At 40.3% G+C, this 14,161-nt stretch overlaps 1 protein-coding gene across 3 annotated transcripts in view; it reads right to left on the reverse strand.

The window, feature by feature from the left end:
* NRXN3 (neurexin 3) overlaps positions 1-14,161 on the reverse strand; it is a 1,615,508-nt gene that overhangs the window by 877,308 nt on the left and 724,039 nt on the right. For all 3 annotated transcript variants that reach the window (XM_060004108.1, XM_060004110.1, XM_069540412.1), the window contains 2 exons: positions 13,297-13,487; positions 12,332-12,505 (listed from right to left, as the gene is read on the reverse strand). In XM_060004108.1, the coding sequence (XP_059860091.1) occupies positions 12,332-12,505; positions 13,297-13,487 (365 nt within the window). The remainder of the gene's footprint in view (positions 1-12,331; positions 12,506-13,296; positions 13,488-14,161) is intronic.

Here is a 14,161-nt window from a genome sequence, read left to right on the forward strand (position 1 = left end):
AAGGAGGGAGGGAGAGAGAGAGAGAAGGAAGGAAGGGAGAAGAAAAGAAAGGAAGAAAAAAGAAAAGGTAAAGAAACATACCAAAATGCTCTGGAAAAAAGGAAAAAGAAAAACTTCAAACAATGTTTCCGACTGCACATCCATTGATATAATTTGATCTTATACGAATCAGACCAAGGATATAACAATAACAAAACAAGGGACTTACCTAGCACTTATCATGTGCCAGACAATGTACTAAGCGTGTTTCAGATACTAGTTTATTTAGTCTTCATAAACACATGATGAAGCAATTATAAGTATTAAAGAATCAGAGAAACAGGAACGATTTTCTCATGGAAGACATCCAGAACTTCAAAAACAAAAGAATTTTTTGACTGACGATCAAGTTGGAAGGCAAGGATTTCAGAAAAGTAAAGTAAGTCACAGAACCGTCAGGTGATTTCTTTGCAAGGTCCCACGGGTAACAAGTAGCAGGGTGAGGTCTCAAACCCAACGCAGCGTGCTAACTCTACAACTGATCCACCTAACCTCTGATCCACCTAACCTCTATGGATGTGGATAAACCAGAGGGGGGGGGGGGGGGGGGGGTGTGTGTGTGTGTGTGTGTGTGTGTGTGTGTGTGTGTGTGTGTGTGTGTGTGTGTGTGTGTGTGTGTGTGTGTGTGTGTGTGTGTGTGTCTTGCCATTAGATTAGCAAGAGTACTCTAACCTACATTTAATGTAAGGATGTGGCTGTTTTAACAAAGAACATTTTCAAACGCTATTTCAGTTCAAAATTCAATTAAAAATAAACAGGAAGATCTAGTTTTGTCTAAGTATATGAACAAAAATCTATATCAAATGTGTATGTTTATAAACATAACAGATATTTCTGAAGACTTAATAATTTTATCTAAAACATTCTTCCAAATCAACCTAAAATTCCAGATACTCTAAGATAACATAAACCTTTGGAATTACATATTTAGAAAGTTTTTAAATTATTAATAGTAACTACAAACTACACTAAAGCTTCAGGGACTCCCTGTATAGGGCTGATGTATTAAATATGTAATGAATCCTCACTAAAATAGTCACATATTCTTTTGAGAACGGATGGTGGCTTTCTTTGTGTAGTAGGGAAAGTGACAAGGCAACAGAAGTATGCATGAAAGGACTAAGTAAGTTGTCAATGATGTTTGTAGGTATTTCGGTTTTAACTCCCAGCTCTGTTTTTAGTTTACCGGAAAGCACTGCACTGTCTTTTTTCTTTATTTTTTTCATATGATAACTCTGATGGCTGCCACAAATTTCTCATTATTCTGCTTGAATCTGGGGTTGTTTTTATTTTTAAGAATTGTCCCAGACAGTCATTTCATGCCTGTTACTGCTCAAATCCACCTTTGCTGTACATGCAAACTGACTCAGTCAACTCCTCTTCAAGGTCTCGAAAAATCAAAAGTTGACAGACTGCCTTTTATTACTTGCAGGTCCTTGAGACAGAAGGGCTGTTGGAAGCACAGGACACTTGTATCAGAGTGTATATCTGTTAATGCCTAAGTAGGACTTAACCAAACCTATGCCTCAAACATCCCCGTTTAAAATGGATAAATAACCAGCACCAGCTGGTCTTGGCCATAATGGAAAGATAGGCTTGGTGAGTGGGGGAGCCTGGAATGATACATCTGGGCTGATTCCCAATATCCATTTATCCTAAAGGGCAAGGCTGGTAGCCCACTGGTGGGACCAGGTGGGGCTGGTATAACAATATTCATCATCTTTAATCACACAGCATGAGGTGCTTGTCAAAGGGCTTAGAATCTGTGACTGGAACGTGATTGTGAAGCGTCACCACGGTAGAACTCTGTGCCAGTCAAAGGGTTTGCTGGCCCCATATAAGGCCCAGCTGCCATGGGAAGAAGCTGTATGCGAGCTGCCATGGGCTGCTTAAAGAGATATCTCCCACGTTCAATTTTATTTCCCACGTTTGTAAGTTCATAAACCCTTCCGCTTTTACATTTTAAAATTTACATGGTTTCATAGAGGAAGGATGACTGAGCAGTAATTGAGTGGGAAAGAAAAAAAGAAAGAACAAAAAAAGGAAGATGAATATACATAGATATATGTATCTGTGCACGTGTGTGCATGTGTGAAAGATCCTTACCAACTTCCTGAGCAACCTACAGTCTCTATTGCTAAAACATAAGGATTAAAGTGTTGAGGCTTCATGAAAGGTATTCTTGACATTAGGGATGAGGTTATGCTTACTTAGCTGCAAGTATGTACTGGTCCCTAGAACAAAGATACTTCTGTAGCTCTCAAAGCGCTTCTACATTTACAGTGTTGGGTCCTCTGGGGTTTTCCAAAGGGAGTCATTTACAGGCAACATAAGATTCATCCCTTTTAATTGGCAGAAACCCAACTCACTTCTATTTAATTTTAAAATAAGAAAGCAATGATCCTTAAATGTGTCAAGCATCCCTCTTCATAAAGAGCCAGCTGAGAAGTGAATGCTCTAGTTCCCACTTTACAGAAGATTAAGCAAAGTCAGAGAACAGGGTCCTGAATGTTATTATAAAATTTCATTGGCAGAAAGACCTAAGAGCAGCTGTGTTCCCAAGATCTTACTTTTTCATCTTGAGGGCAGGACCTATGCCTTGCTCATGCTCAGAAAGGCACTGAGACAGGGCTCATCGAGCATGCTCAGGTGTTTATGCCTTCCTCTCCTCAAGCAAGGGTTCAAAACAGTTGCTTGGTTAGGGCGCTGAGCGAAAAAGACCAACGATAAAATCCAACAGCTGTGGGACATGGGGACAGTTTCGATAACACCCCGGTTCTCCTCAATCACTTCAGCCCTCTCACCATACAATGAGTTAAAATAAGTCAAGATGGGCATGGGAATTGGTTGAAACCAAGACGCCTTCATGAGTTCTTTATCTCCAGTGGCCTCTGATTTCCTGTGTTCCTGTTAACAACTAGAACTCCGAGGGAAAAAAAAAATAATAATAAAACCTGATCTGTAACATTTATGTAAGCTGATTTTCATGGCGTAAAATACTCCCACCACAGCCAATTTCAAGCGAATATGTGTTACATGATGCCAAGCAGCTTACAAAATTCCTGAAAATTCCTGTGCTGGTGCCAGCTCTAGCACAGCACTTCCCTCAATGGCCAATGCACAGCGAAGAGTAATTATACTTGGTGAGTAAAGCCATTTACCCACGTGACACTTCCAGACAAGAGAGGTAACAGTAATACCTGCCCTTGTTGGAGTGTGTGTAAAGGTGAGAGAATGGTGTCATCATAAAGCCGTCTTGCTCAATCCACCCTGTCTTCAGAGGGTGCCTGCGTAATATAGGTCAAATGATTAGATCATCCCTTCTCTTTAAAATCATGAACAGGTCCTCAAAAGTCAATGCTGCCTCAGAAAATGTAAACTGGGACCTCATTTTCTGCTTTTCCTTCTTTTCTCAGCACTGATATAGCAGCTTGTTGGAGCAGTAGAGGGAATTTTTTAAAAGAGAGAGAGGGATAAGGGATTTCTAAGGCCAGGCTGGACAAAAAGCCAGCTAATTTAAAATACTTTGTTTTAATGAACATAGTGCACAAATCATCTAGAACTTAGTGAAATAGTATTGCTATGAAAACCAGCTATCATAAAGTCAGCTGGAGGACACTTGGACACTCTCTGGTTATCTCTGTACTGCTTCTGCTTTGGAAACATGCAAATCCAGACTCACACCATATAGTACAGTAGGGGAAAGGCCATAAGTTTTAAAATACAGCTTTATTACTTACTAGCAATGTGATCTTGGGCTAATTACCTAAATTCTCTGAGCCCCAGTTTCCCCATCTATATAAAGGAGAAGTTGTTTCTACCTCACACGGTATAAGGATTGAATCAGATAACATATATAAGATCTATAAAGTCATCCATGAACTGGCGATAACAATATGTCATGCAAGGTTGTCATCATCATGGAGACACAATACCCTTAGCATGTGCGTGAACTAAGGAAACCCTCAAAATAAAGGGTATTCTCAATTCCGCTGGAAAGGAAAATCAATTTCTACCCATTTTAGTTGGGTGTGTAATTGGTCAGGACTGCAGAAATGAACACATTGAGGTAGTTAAGTCATAGTTACAGTTCTTTTGTGAAAAACCTCTGTCATGCAACGTTGAGAGACAAGAGGCAGAAACCACTGTGGAAAGTTCCATTTAATTCCTGTCTCTCTTATTATTTCCCATAATGCAAACCATCTTTGAGGAACTGACTTCTATGAGGTCAAACACTACACTTTACTACACAAAATACAATAGAGAAAGTAATACATCTCTTAGCTTTGGATAAAATGAAGTGAGGAACTATGGTCCTCGCAGTAAGGAAAGCTGGAGAATTACCTGTTAGAAGAATTTGGCTGATGCCAACTCTTAACCTAAAATGACTTGAAAGAATCTGTGGGTTTTCAAGGTATCCAAACTCAAAACGTTTATTGACTTACTTAAGATACGCAGCGCTTGGAACCAAATCTGATTAATACATGGCCCTCTCCTACCCACATGCCCATCATCTAGGCAGAGGGACAACTTACATTTCTAGAAAATAAGCCCATCAACTCCAAAGACAGAAGCTGCTAAGCGGCATTATAATGGAAAGTAGGGAGAGGATATTCTGATTAATCCCCTAAACCAATAAAGAGCTATTTTTTTTATTTTTCATGATTATGACTCATCTGCCTCACTCCCCAAAGATCAAACTTAATATTTCTTTTATAGTTGAGCAGGTCCTTTCTTAAATGAACATGCTTTTAGGGAATCTTTTCCTCTCTAGGAATACCCCTCTTGCAAATAAAGAGGAATTAGAAAATTACTTCTGAAAAGTCCATGGATATTGTTATTCTATTCAAGGGACCTTGAGGTTCAAGGGGCTGTACCTCTCAGCAATGCAACACCTCCCATGGACCTCAGGGGAGGTCCTACTTCCTCTCTTAACCTGGAGGGATGCAAAGTGTGACCTAAACCAGGGCCGTCAATCAAGTTCCTCCCTGACACCTTTGGTCATGATGTGTAAAAGCAACTGCTATGAAACAAAGCAACACTGCAGGGGTGGGAGGGAAATACATAGGAGAGAAAGCTCCTTTTCTTCCTCACTCCTCAGAGGCTTCATCTGAGAGAGAAACATGTTTATCTTCTTAGCCCACAAGAGTAACAACTGTCAGGTTCACACCTCTTCCCTCCGTCTTGGAATATGCCACTTCCCTCCTAACCACTCTCTGCTTCCACTTCCTGTCCTCCTCATCCATTCTCCACTCTGGTGTCAGAGTGATCTTGAAAAGATGAAACTCTGATCCAAGTCTCTGTCCTCCTTACAGCGCCCTTGGGGTAAAGTCCAACTCCTTACACAAAAGGTCTGCCATCACCCGTCTCCATCCTACTGCTCCAGCTTTGTGTACATCACATCCCCACGTGAGTGTTATTTCAGCCCAATGGAGCTTCCTCTAGGTGCCCAGACTGGCCAAGCTCTTAAGTGAGCTTCCACCTCTCATCCATCTAAAACATGTTGCCCTTCAGACGCAGTTCAAACTCTGCCTAGAAAATATCCCCTGACTAGCCACCATGATCATCATGACCCTACACAGTGCAGCAGCCCTCCTCCGCAGACACACTGCGTGCTCCACGTCCACTCTAGCATAGCAGTTTTCACTCTGCACTGTAGCTACTGGCTGATCTCCTATGGATTTATTTGATGTCAGACTGTACCTCACCTGTAATCCCAGTACCTAGCTAAGTATCTGATTCACAGGAGTAGCTGAGTTCCTGTTAAACTGAACAGCACAATCACTGGAGAAGAATGAATGAATGAATGAACAAACAAACAAATAAATATTTTTAAAAACACCACTCCAGCAACACAATGACAAGAGGATTAAAGCTGTTGACTTGCCCCGACCCATCTTGCCACTTCCTAGACCCACTGTTATATCTCCTTATGAATATGATGTGCCTTTACTTTTCAGACTGCCTCATTTCTTTGTCATGTTTTCATTGTCCTTCACACTTAATGTTAATTAGTCCTATCCGTGCCCACAGGTTGTAGATGAAAAAGCCAGCATGAGTAATGGTCCATACCCCAATGTCAGGAAAATAAAAGGGAAAGGCATTCACATCCTAAAGGTCTTTTGCCATAATACTGGGAAGGAGTAAGATGACTCAGAATAATTACAAAGAATAACAGCTCCTGCCACAAAGAGACTGTTAAGTCATTACAAGAATGGAAGGGAGTTTGGGTCAATGGAGTAATCACATAAAAACCATACTGATGACTAGACTGCTTCTATAAATGAGCAAATTAAGACACTCTATTATGTCCCCAAATCTATACCTACACATTGGTCAACAATTTATAGTAGGCATAGAAATCAACTAGTTCTTTGTATGATTCCTACAAACCATTTCTCCTTTGAATGGAAATTTTCAGATCATTTTGCTACATACAGAGTCCCCATGGAAGTTTCTGGGGATTCAAAATCCACACAGTTACTACCATGAAGAACAGTAAAGTCTAGGGAGAGATGCAGTTGTCTAGTTTTATCTAATAAATCTGGTCACAAAGAGCTTTGACAACCTTGAATTGTCTCATTATATATCAAATCCTGTCCCCTTTTCTCTCCCCTCCATTTACAGAGTGACATGGAGTAGAACTATCTGGAAAATTGAATAGAACGTCTAAAAACAACAGCCTTCCATATTACTGAAAGGACCCTACATATTTGAAATTGAAAACTATTGTACCACTACGTAGAACTTCAAAGTACTAATCCAGTGCATGTTCCTTTCATTAATTTTATGAGATATTAGCAGATTTGTGAATCTGCTAAGAGGGGATGAAGAAGAGTTATAGTAAAATGGCTAGAGAGACCTCATCTAGTTAATATCCACCCGAGAGAGAAACTTGTACTGCTTACCTTCATGACATATAACAAGTCACTGCAAAGTAAATAATCGTTTAGGTGAAAAAGTAAAACAAAGTACCTTTGTCTTAACCACTTCTTACAATTTGTGCTGATTGCAAATTCGCAGAGGCCATCCAAGGCTCAATTCTCCCCTTAACTATCGGCTGAAAGATACCTAAAATGCAGGTTCTCGTCTTGCTACTCTGAGTCAAAGTAGCCTGACACGACAAGAAAGGTGAACCATTACAGACTTTGCAAGGTGCCTCTTTGAATGGTAGAAGAAGCAGTATCTGCAGTAGATATTCACTGATATCTAACATGCAGGCATTTTAAAGGGTATTCAGGGTAAAATCAATAGATCGATAGATCCTCTTCTTCCCCAAGAGTACTTTTTTCTTTAGAATCACAAAACAGGAAATTAAAGTGCTCAATCAAAATCCCCAATAGGAGACATAAAACTCTAGAATGTTTTAATGAGATTAATATCTCCCAAATGCCTAAAAGATTTCTTTAAAATGAGTTAAGAGAAAATGGCATTATCTTTCATAACGTCTAAGCACTCAAAAGCCCTGCTCTGAGAAGTGACCTCCCTGACCCAGAAAATAATAAATTAAGAACTCAAATGGGCTTTTTTTTTTTTTTTCATTTTCCAAGTGCTGTCTTGTGTCTCTAGTGAATAAATTAAAAGGAGCCAACCCCTCCATGGCAACTACTTGGAGAGGCATTTCCAGAAGTGGATTAATATGCCTGTGGGTAGTCACAATATAGGATGCTGTCAAACCTCTCTGGTCCCCCCAAAATGGAATCATATTCCCATCCCCAAGACGCCTCGCCTTGGTTGTTATTTTTCATGCAGTGATTTGGGTTTTCTGCCACTGTTCATAAAGAACACAGGGTTCAGCCCCCTCCCCATAACCGCTGCTGTCCAAGAGGTGTGACAGCTTGAAGTCCTCTAAAGATAAGATACCAAGGGTTACTCAGGACATCTTTCAGTCCAAAGTGGTAATGGGAACAAGAACCTTCTCTACCTTTCAGGTCAGCTTTGGTCAACGCAACTTTGTTAGCAAAAGAACAGAAAAGGCGAAAACAATAACCAGAGGTTAGTAAGAGGTACAGCAAACCAGGGTAACATTACAGAAATGAAAACACAATCGGCATAATCAACATCACTCGAACAGACAATTGAAATGCTCTACAGGTTCTCCAGAGACAGCACAGACAGGGGATGCACAGACCAGGGTGGAGCAGGCCTCATCAGAGCCACATCAGCAGAGCAGGGGCAGGGAAACGTTGGACTGGACAGAGCACAGGCAGGTTACAAGAGCCTTCCCACAACCATACAGGCAATCCCAAGGCATATGGTCCAGAAAAATGATTTTCCATCAGTCAGGATAAACATCAAGAAATAAGGGTAGTACATGGCCAGACTGAAAGACACGTATGCACAGCCAGACGGAGCCCACAAAAATAATTCTGAACATTTAGGAGTTACGCGTGGAAGAGTCGCTTGGGAGCACTCCTTGTAACCTCCTGAAAATGCCACCAAGGAATCTGGCACTAGAATTGGGCATTTGTATGAAGGTGATTTGGGAACACCAACAATCTCAGTTGGCTTAATTTATAAAAATGTAGCCAAACCCAAATGGCTGTGGGCAAAATGGCACCAAACCAATGTCCTTCTTATTTATTTACACCAGTCTCAAAATGAAGCACGTGTGCTTCTCTCAGATGTTTACCGTCTGCAGTTGTGGAATCGGATTTCTAGCCAATACATGCCTTGGTCTCTGCAGCAAAGCTGGCCTCAAGATAGAAAGAGATATTTGCCAGCCAAGACATTATAAAAAAGTCCTAGTCCAAATTGAGAGGTTGCAAGTCACAGCTAGATGTTGGCTAGGCTGTCCAGAAACTGCACTTCATTTCTAAATTATATACTCTGCATAGATTAGAAACATAAAATAAAAACCTAATTCAGTATTTTTTTTCTTTCTTACTATAAACAATCAAGAGCCAAAGAGTAGTGGATTAATGTGTCTTTAAAATAATTCCAGACTCTTTGGGATTAGATGCAATACAGAAAGTAATCCAATTGCTACTTAGGGATCTTGCGTCATTATCAATGACTTTGACACATATAAGAACATATGATATATCCTAGCGTGTGTACCCCAAATATGTTAAAAATAAAACACATTCACCATCGTGACAAGATTCAGGTTTTAGTTCTTAGTAATGAATCCTTATCCCCTACTTGTTTCCTATTCTAGGCATAGAAATGTTAAATCAAGAATTGTGTTCTGTTTCCTATGACTTGCCTAACTGTCAAAGGCCTTCCTGAGGGTCCGGTACTATGTACAGAGAGTCACAATGAGAATGATACTTTTTTGCAGTCTTTCCAAGCTTTCGTGCCCTTCATTTCCCTCCCCATCATCTTCCATAGTGCCCTAAAAAGCTCCTGGTATCTCTTACAAGGGCTTATTCACAATAGTGCAAACTTCCAATGACAGTAATTTATGCCTTAACCCACTTTTTGGCCATTTTTCCTGGCCACTTAGGCTAATTATCCAAGTCATCTGTGTACAATAAACAAGGGCTTTCTTCCCTCCGAACTCATCCTCCACTTCATGCCACCCAGTGGGGTGGTCATAATGCTCCATGGGTAACCATCATAATTATCTCCATGGCAATAGAGTGCAGTGTTATTAGGCCCATAGGACTTGCCATAGATGCGGATGGTAGAGCCAGCAAGCCACAATATTCAGCTTTGAACAATCACCCATACTCAGAGGAAGGTCAGAACCCACCCTAATGCATGTGATGAGTCATGCCAAACTGCACATAGAGCTGTAGGTAGGGATAGGAACATTTTCTCCAATCAGATGGGTAATTTCTTTTCCCTAATGCTCCCACAACTTCCCCTAAAGCTCTCATAAGTGGAGTCCATTCCACCTTTACACTGTACATTTTAATCCACTTTTATAAAGGTTGGTTTAGACTTCCTTTTAATCAAATGCTACAGCTTTACTGCCTTACACCCCAATTTTTTTTTTTTCTTTTTTTTTTTTTGCGGTACGCAGGCCTCTCACTGTTGTGGCCTCTCCCGTTGCAGAGAGCACAGGCTCCAGACGCGCAGGCTCAGTGGCCATGGCTCACGGGCCCAGCCGCTCCGCGGCATGTGGGATCTTCCCGGACCGGGTCACGAACCCGTATCCTCTGCATCGGGAGGCTGACTCTCAACCACTGCGCCACCAGGGAAGCCCAACCCCAATTTTTATACTCTATAGAACTGTGCCTCCGATACAGTAGCCAAGATGCATGTGGCTACTGAGTACCTTAAAGATGTGGTCTGAACTGGGGTGTGCTACAAGTGCAAAATACACACTTGATTTTGACGGCTCATATGAAGAAAATAAAATGTCTAACTAAAAATTTTATAATGATTATATGCTGAAATGATAATATTTTGGATATATTAGGTTAAGTTAAATAAAATGTAAAATTAAACTTAACTTTACCTGTTACTTTGTATCTTTTTTCTTAAATGCAGCTACCAGGAAATTTAAAATTACGTATATGACTTACATTATATTTCTATCAGGCGACGTTGCAATGGAGTTAAATGGATGATTCCTGTTGACTTTTAAATCTACAAAACTGATGGCATGATAAAAATATTTAACATTGAAGAGAGCCTTATACTTTTGAATATGTGCTTTTATATTATGATTTTACTAAATGTGATTAATTATTCCAGGAAAACTGGAATTTCTGTCATTCCACAATCTCCTAAACTAGTATACTCAAATTAATTCTCAAATGGCGCATCAATATCAGGACTTCCCTTAACACCCAAAAGAACTAAGAGCAGGCCAATAAGACAAAAACTTTTGAGTTGAATGAAACTGTGCATTTTCAGGAGAAGAAAGCAAAGCGGCTGCTTTAAATTCTTGGTGATTCCCAACTTCCTGTCCCTCCTGTACACACACAACATATTTGGCTAACAGAATTTAAGAACTATTTCTGGCTAAAAGAAAACTGGAGAGGGTTATAGGGACAAGCGGCCTTATTACTAGTGCAAACTGGTAACAAGAAACTGACCCTTAGGCAAAGGAAAATGACTTCCATACTACAAATAAGCCTGGGAAGCTGATTAGAAGCTTTTATTAAAATGTGCTTTATGATGGCAAGTGAAGGACTGAAGCTGGTTAAGAACAGGAGTGATAAATGAAGTTGAACAGTTAGAAGATGAATGAACAGGTTGGATGTGGTAAATTAATGAGGGATACAAGAAAACAGTATACTGCACAAAAAAACATGAGGCTCCAGCAGACAAAAGAATACATAGGTCCTGGTGACTGATCAGATCATCCTCTTAGCCTTTCAAGTTAGACACGAGTCACCTTTTCAGCCTACCCAAGGAGTCTGGGGAAGGCTGAAAATGTGTCTGCTCTCCCCTGCTGGTTAAAACTAGATAGCTTTTATTGTAAAGAGCTATTGGACTCACATGACCTATAAAATTCAGTTAGTATCTCAAGAGACAGTGGATTATCTACAGAAAGAGGGTGAGCATGGTTTGTTGTGCTGCATGGGTGGGCATGCAATGCTATTAAATGTCTCACATTAGATAATGTTTGTAAATAATAATCCTACCACTTATTGAGTACCTACTATATATGTACCAGGCATTCTATATATATCTCTGACTTATATATATTACCTTCCAAGGTAAGTTTTATTGTCCCATTTTACAGATGAGGAAGATATCATTCAGAGAGGTTAAGTAACTTGTCAAAAGTCACACAGCCAACAGGAACTACTACCTGGACCTAAATCCAGGTCTTTCTAACATCAAAGCCCATGCTGTTCCACTACACCACACCAAGAAACCGCCAAATGACGCCTGACATCTAGTAAGTGCTCAGTAACTGTCACTTCCCTTCCTCCATCACGGCATTCTGACATCATTTTCCTACCTTCTGCTCAGTTTTCATTAAATGATGCAGTCACTATTAGCAACATAAGAAATATTTTATTAATGGTGACACTCACATAAAAGTCTCTGATTTGTACCTCCCTGTGTATTAAGATATAAATAAAAGTCCCTGATACCCTTTCAGCCATGCTGGAAGCAAAGGCACAAGTCAGGAGAAGCCTGATGTCAACGCCAGGAAAGGTCCTCTATGGCAAGTATGAAAGACATCTGCCAACATATTGTACATTCCTGGAGCCTGTGCCACATGTCTTGACATACTCAGCCAGTGACAGGAGGACATCAGTGGTGATGCAATGTCAGATGGTGAATGGGATGAGAGGGGACTGGTAAACCAAGGAAGGAGGCACTGGCAGAGGCAGCAAAGAGGCTTGCGACAGAATGTAGCTTAAAAAGAAAAAGGTTGTACCTTCACAGCCACGCTCAATCTGTCCACTCCGATGGAGGGCATCGTTGATGAGGTCTGGCAGGCGTCCATTCAAGTCCACTGATGCCAGACAGCCCTGAAAGCCATCCCGGGAGGCCACGAGCTTTGGGAGGTTGCTGTACATGCCTTGGGCCAGACCTGCCATGTAGAGGTCACCTGGAAAGGAAAATAGGTAGTAAAAGCAAATGGGTAAATGGTATGGAAACCACGTCAACAAAAGCCAAGTCACATTAGACTGTTTACTAGATAACGGCAATACAGCTGGGGGGGGAACAGCATAAACAAAATTATTACCAGAGTTTCTACATTGTAAAAAGAAGAAACTAACATTTCTTATGTGTCATTCATTTTATACAAAACATCTCACAAATTTTAATCACTATATCCATTCTATGAGGTAGGTATTGTTCCCATTTTATGATGAAGTAAAGATTAACAACATTTTCAACAAAGCAACCACTTACTGAGTGCTTTTTATGTGCTTGTTACCAATAGTATGCTGAGGATATTATAGACACTATTCCATCCAAACTCCTAATAGCCCAGAAAGGTAGTAACAATTATCATCCTCATTTTGCAAAAAAAAAAGTATATAGAAGCTGAACAAGGCTAAGAAATTTTACCAAAGTCACCCAGGCGGTAAATGACTCAGCTGAGATTCCAAAACCTACATGCCTTCCTCTGTATTATGATCCCTCCACATTTTGACATTTATCCCCTCATCACTCAGCTCCCACATGCCCCAGGTTTACAGAGAAAACAAACCATCCCTAAGGAGTGGTAGAAGTAAAAACTAACAAATTGCGTCATGTTATAATTCAATGTTGTTAAAATAGGTTATGTATGATGTATCAAAAATGCATGGCGCTCCTAAACTGTAGTTTACCTCTGGAAACAGCCTTTCCACTGTAAGCTCTAAAAAGGAGAAACTTCTTTACAAGGTTTACCTTTCAAATCCAGATTTTTGGCACCATTGATAACCTGAGTGACCACCTTAGTGTCCACTTTCAGGCTGTGGGTGTTACTGTTGTCCCGGGTGATGACGACGTTGTGCCACTGGTTGTCATTCAGGGGGCGGTCACTATTGCCTTTGATCACATTGGGGCCGTTTCCAAGGTCAAACACGTAGTGTATGTACCTAGGAGGAACCACAAGCACCCAATGACTTGAGATTCCCTGCAGTGGTTTAAAGGCAATGTGTACATAACTGGCATTGGGGGCTTCAAATCCCCCAAGCTAGACTGGCATCATGCAAGAATAACTAAAAGCTTGATTTAAGAACATAAAAATAATCAGTTCCTATTCTACCAGACTTCACTTGAGTTCTATACTCATTGAATCCATTTCTTTAACACTACCTAGTAAAAATCCAGAGACACACAGCAGTACAGCTGGTACACTCCAAAACATTAGGGGGCGACATCTAAATTCACAGTCAATCATGGATCTGTTTTTTGGGTTTTGTTCTAATTTTTGCTTTTGTTTTGACTACTTCCCAACACAGAGTAGTAAAATATCTTGAAGCAAGAACAGCTTTTTAAAATTTGCATATATGGGCTAATGGTAGTACTGAAAATATCTGTATTTCATTTCTTCCTATAAATTTGGTGGTTGCAGACTATACTGCCCCAGAGATAGATGCAACACATACCCTATCCCTCTTTTGCAAAAATAAGCTTTTTTTCCCTTAGGTTTAAAGGACTACGTTTCAGATTAAAAAGCCTGACAGTATTGAGTTATAGAAGAAGATCTTTAAACAAACTCATGAATCTCTCTCCCTTCCAGTCCTAATGATTACAAAGATATTTTTAA

Source organism: Delphinus delphis, chromosome 2 (assembly GCF_949987515.2).
Source record: "Delphinus delphis chromosome 2, mDelDel1.2, whole genome shotgun sequence".
In the NCBI taxonomy this organism is placed as follows: Eukaryota; Metazoa; Chordata; class Mammalia; order Artiodactyla; family Delphinidae; genus Delphinus; species Delphinus delphis.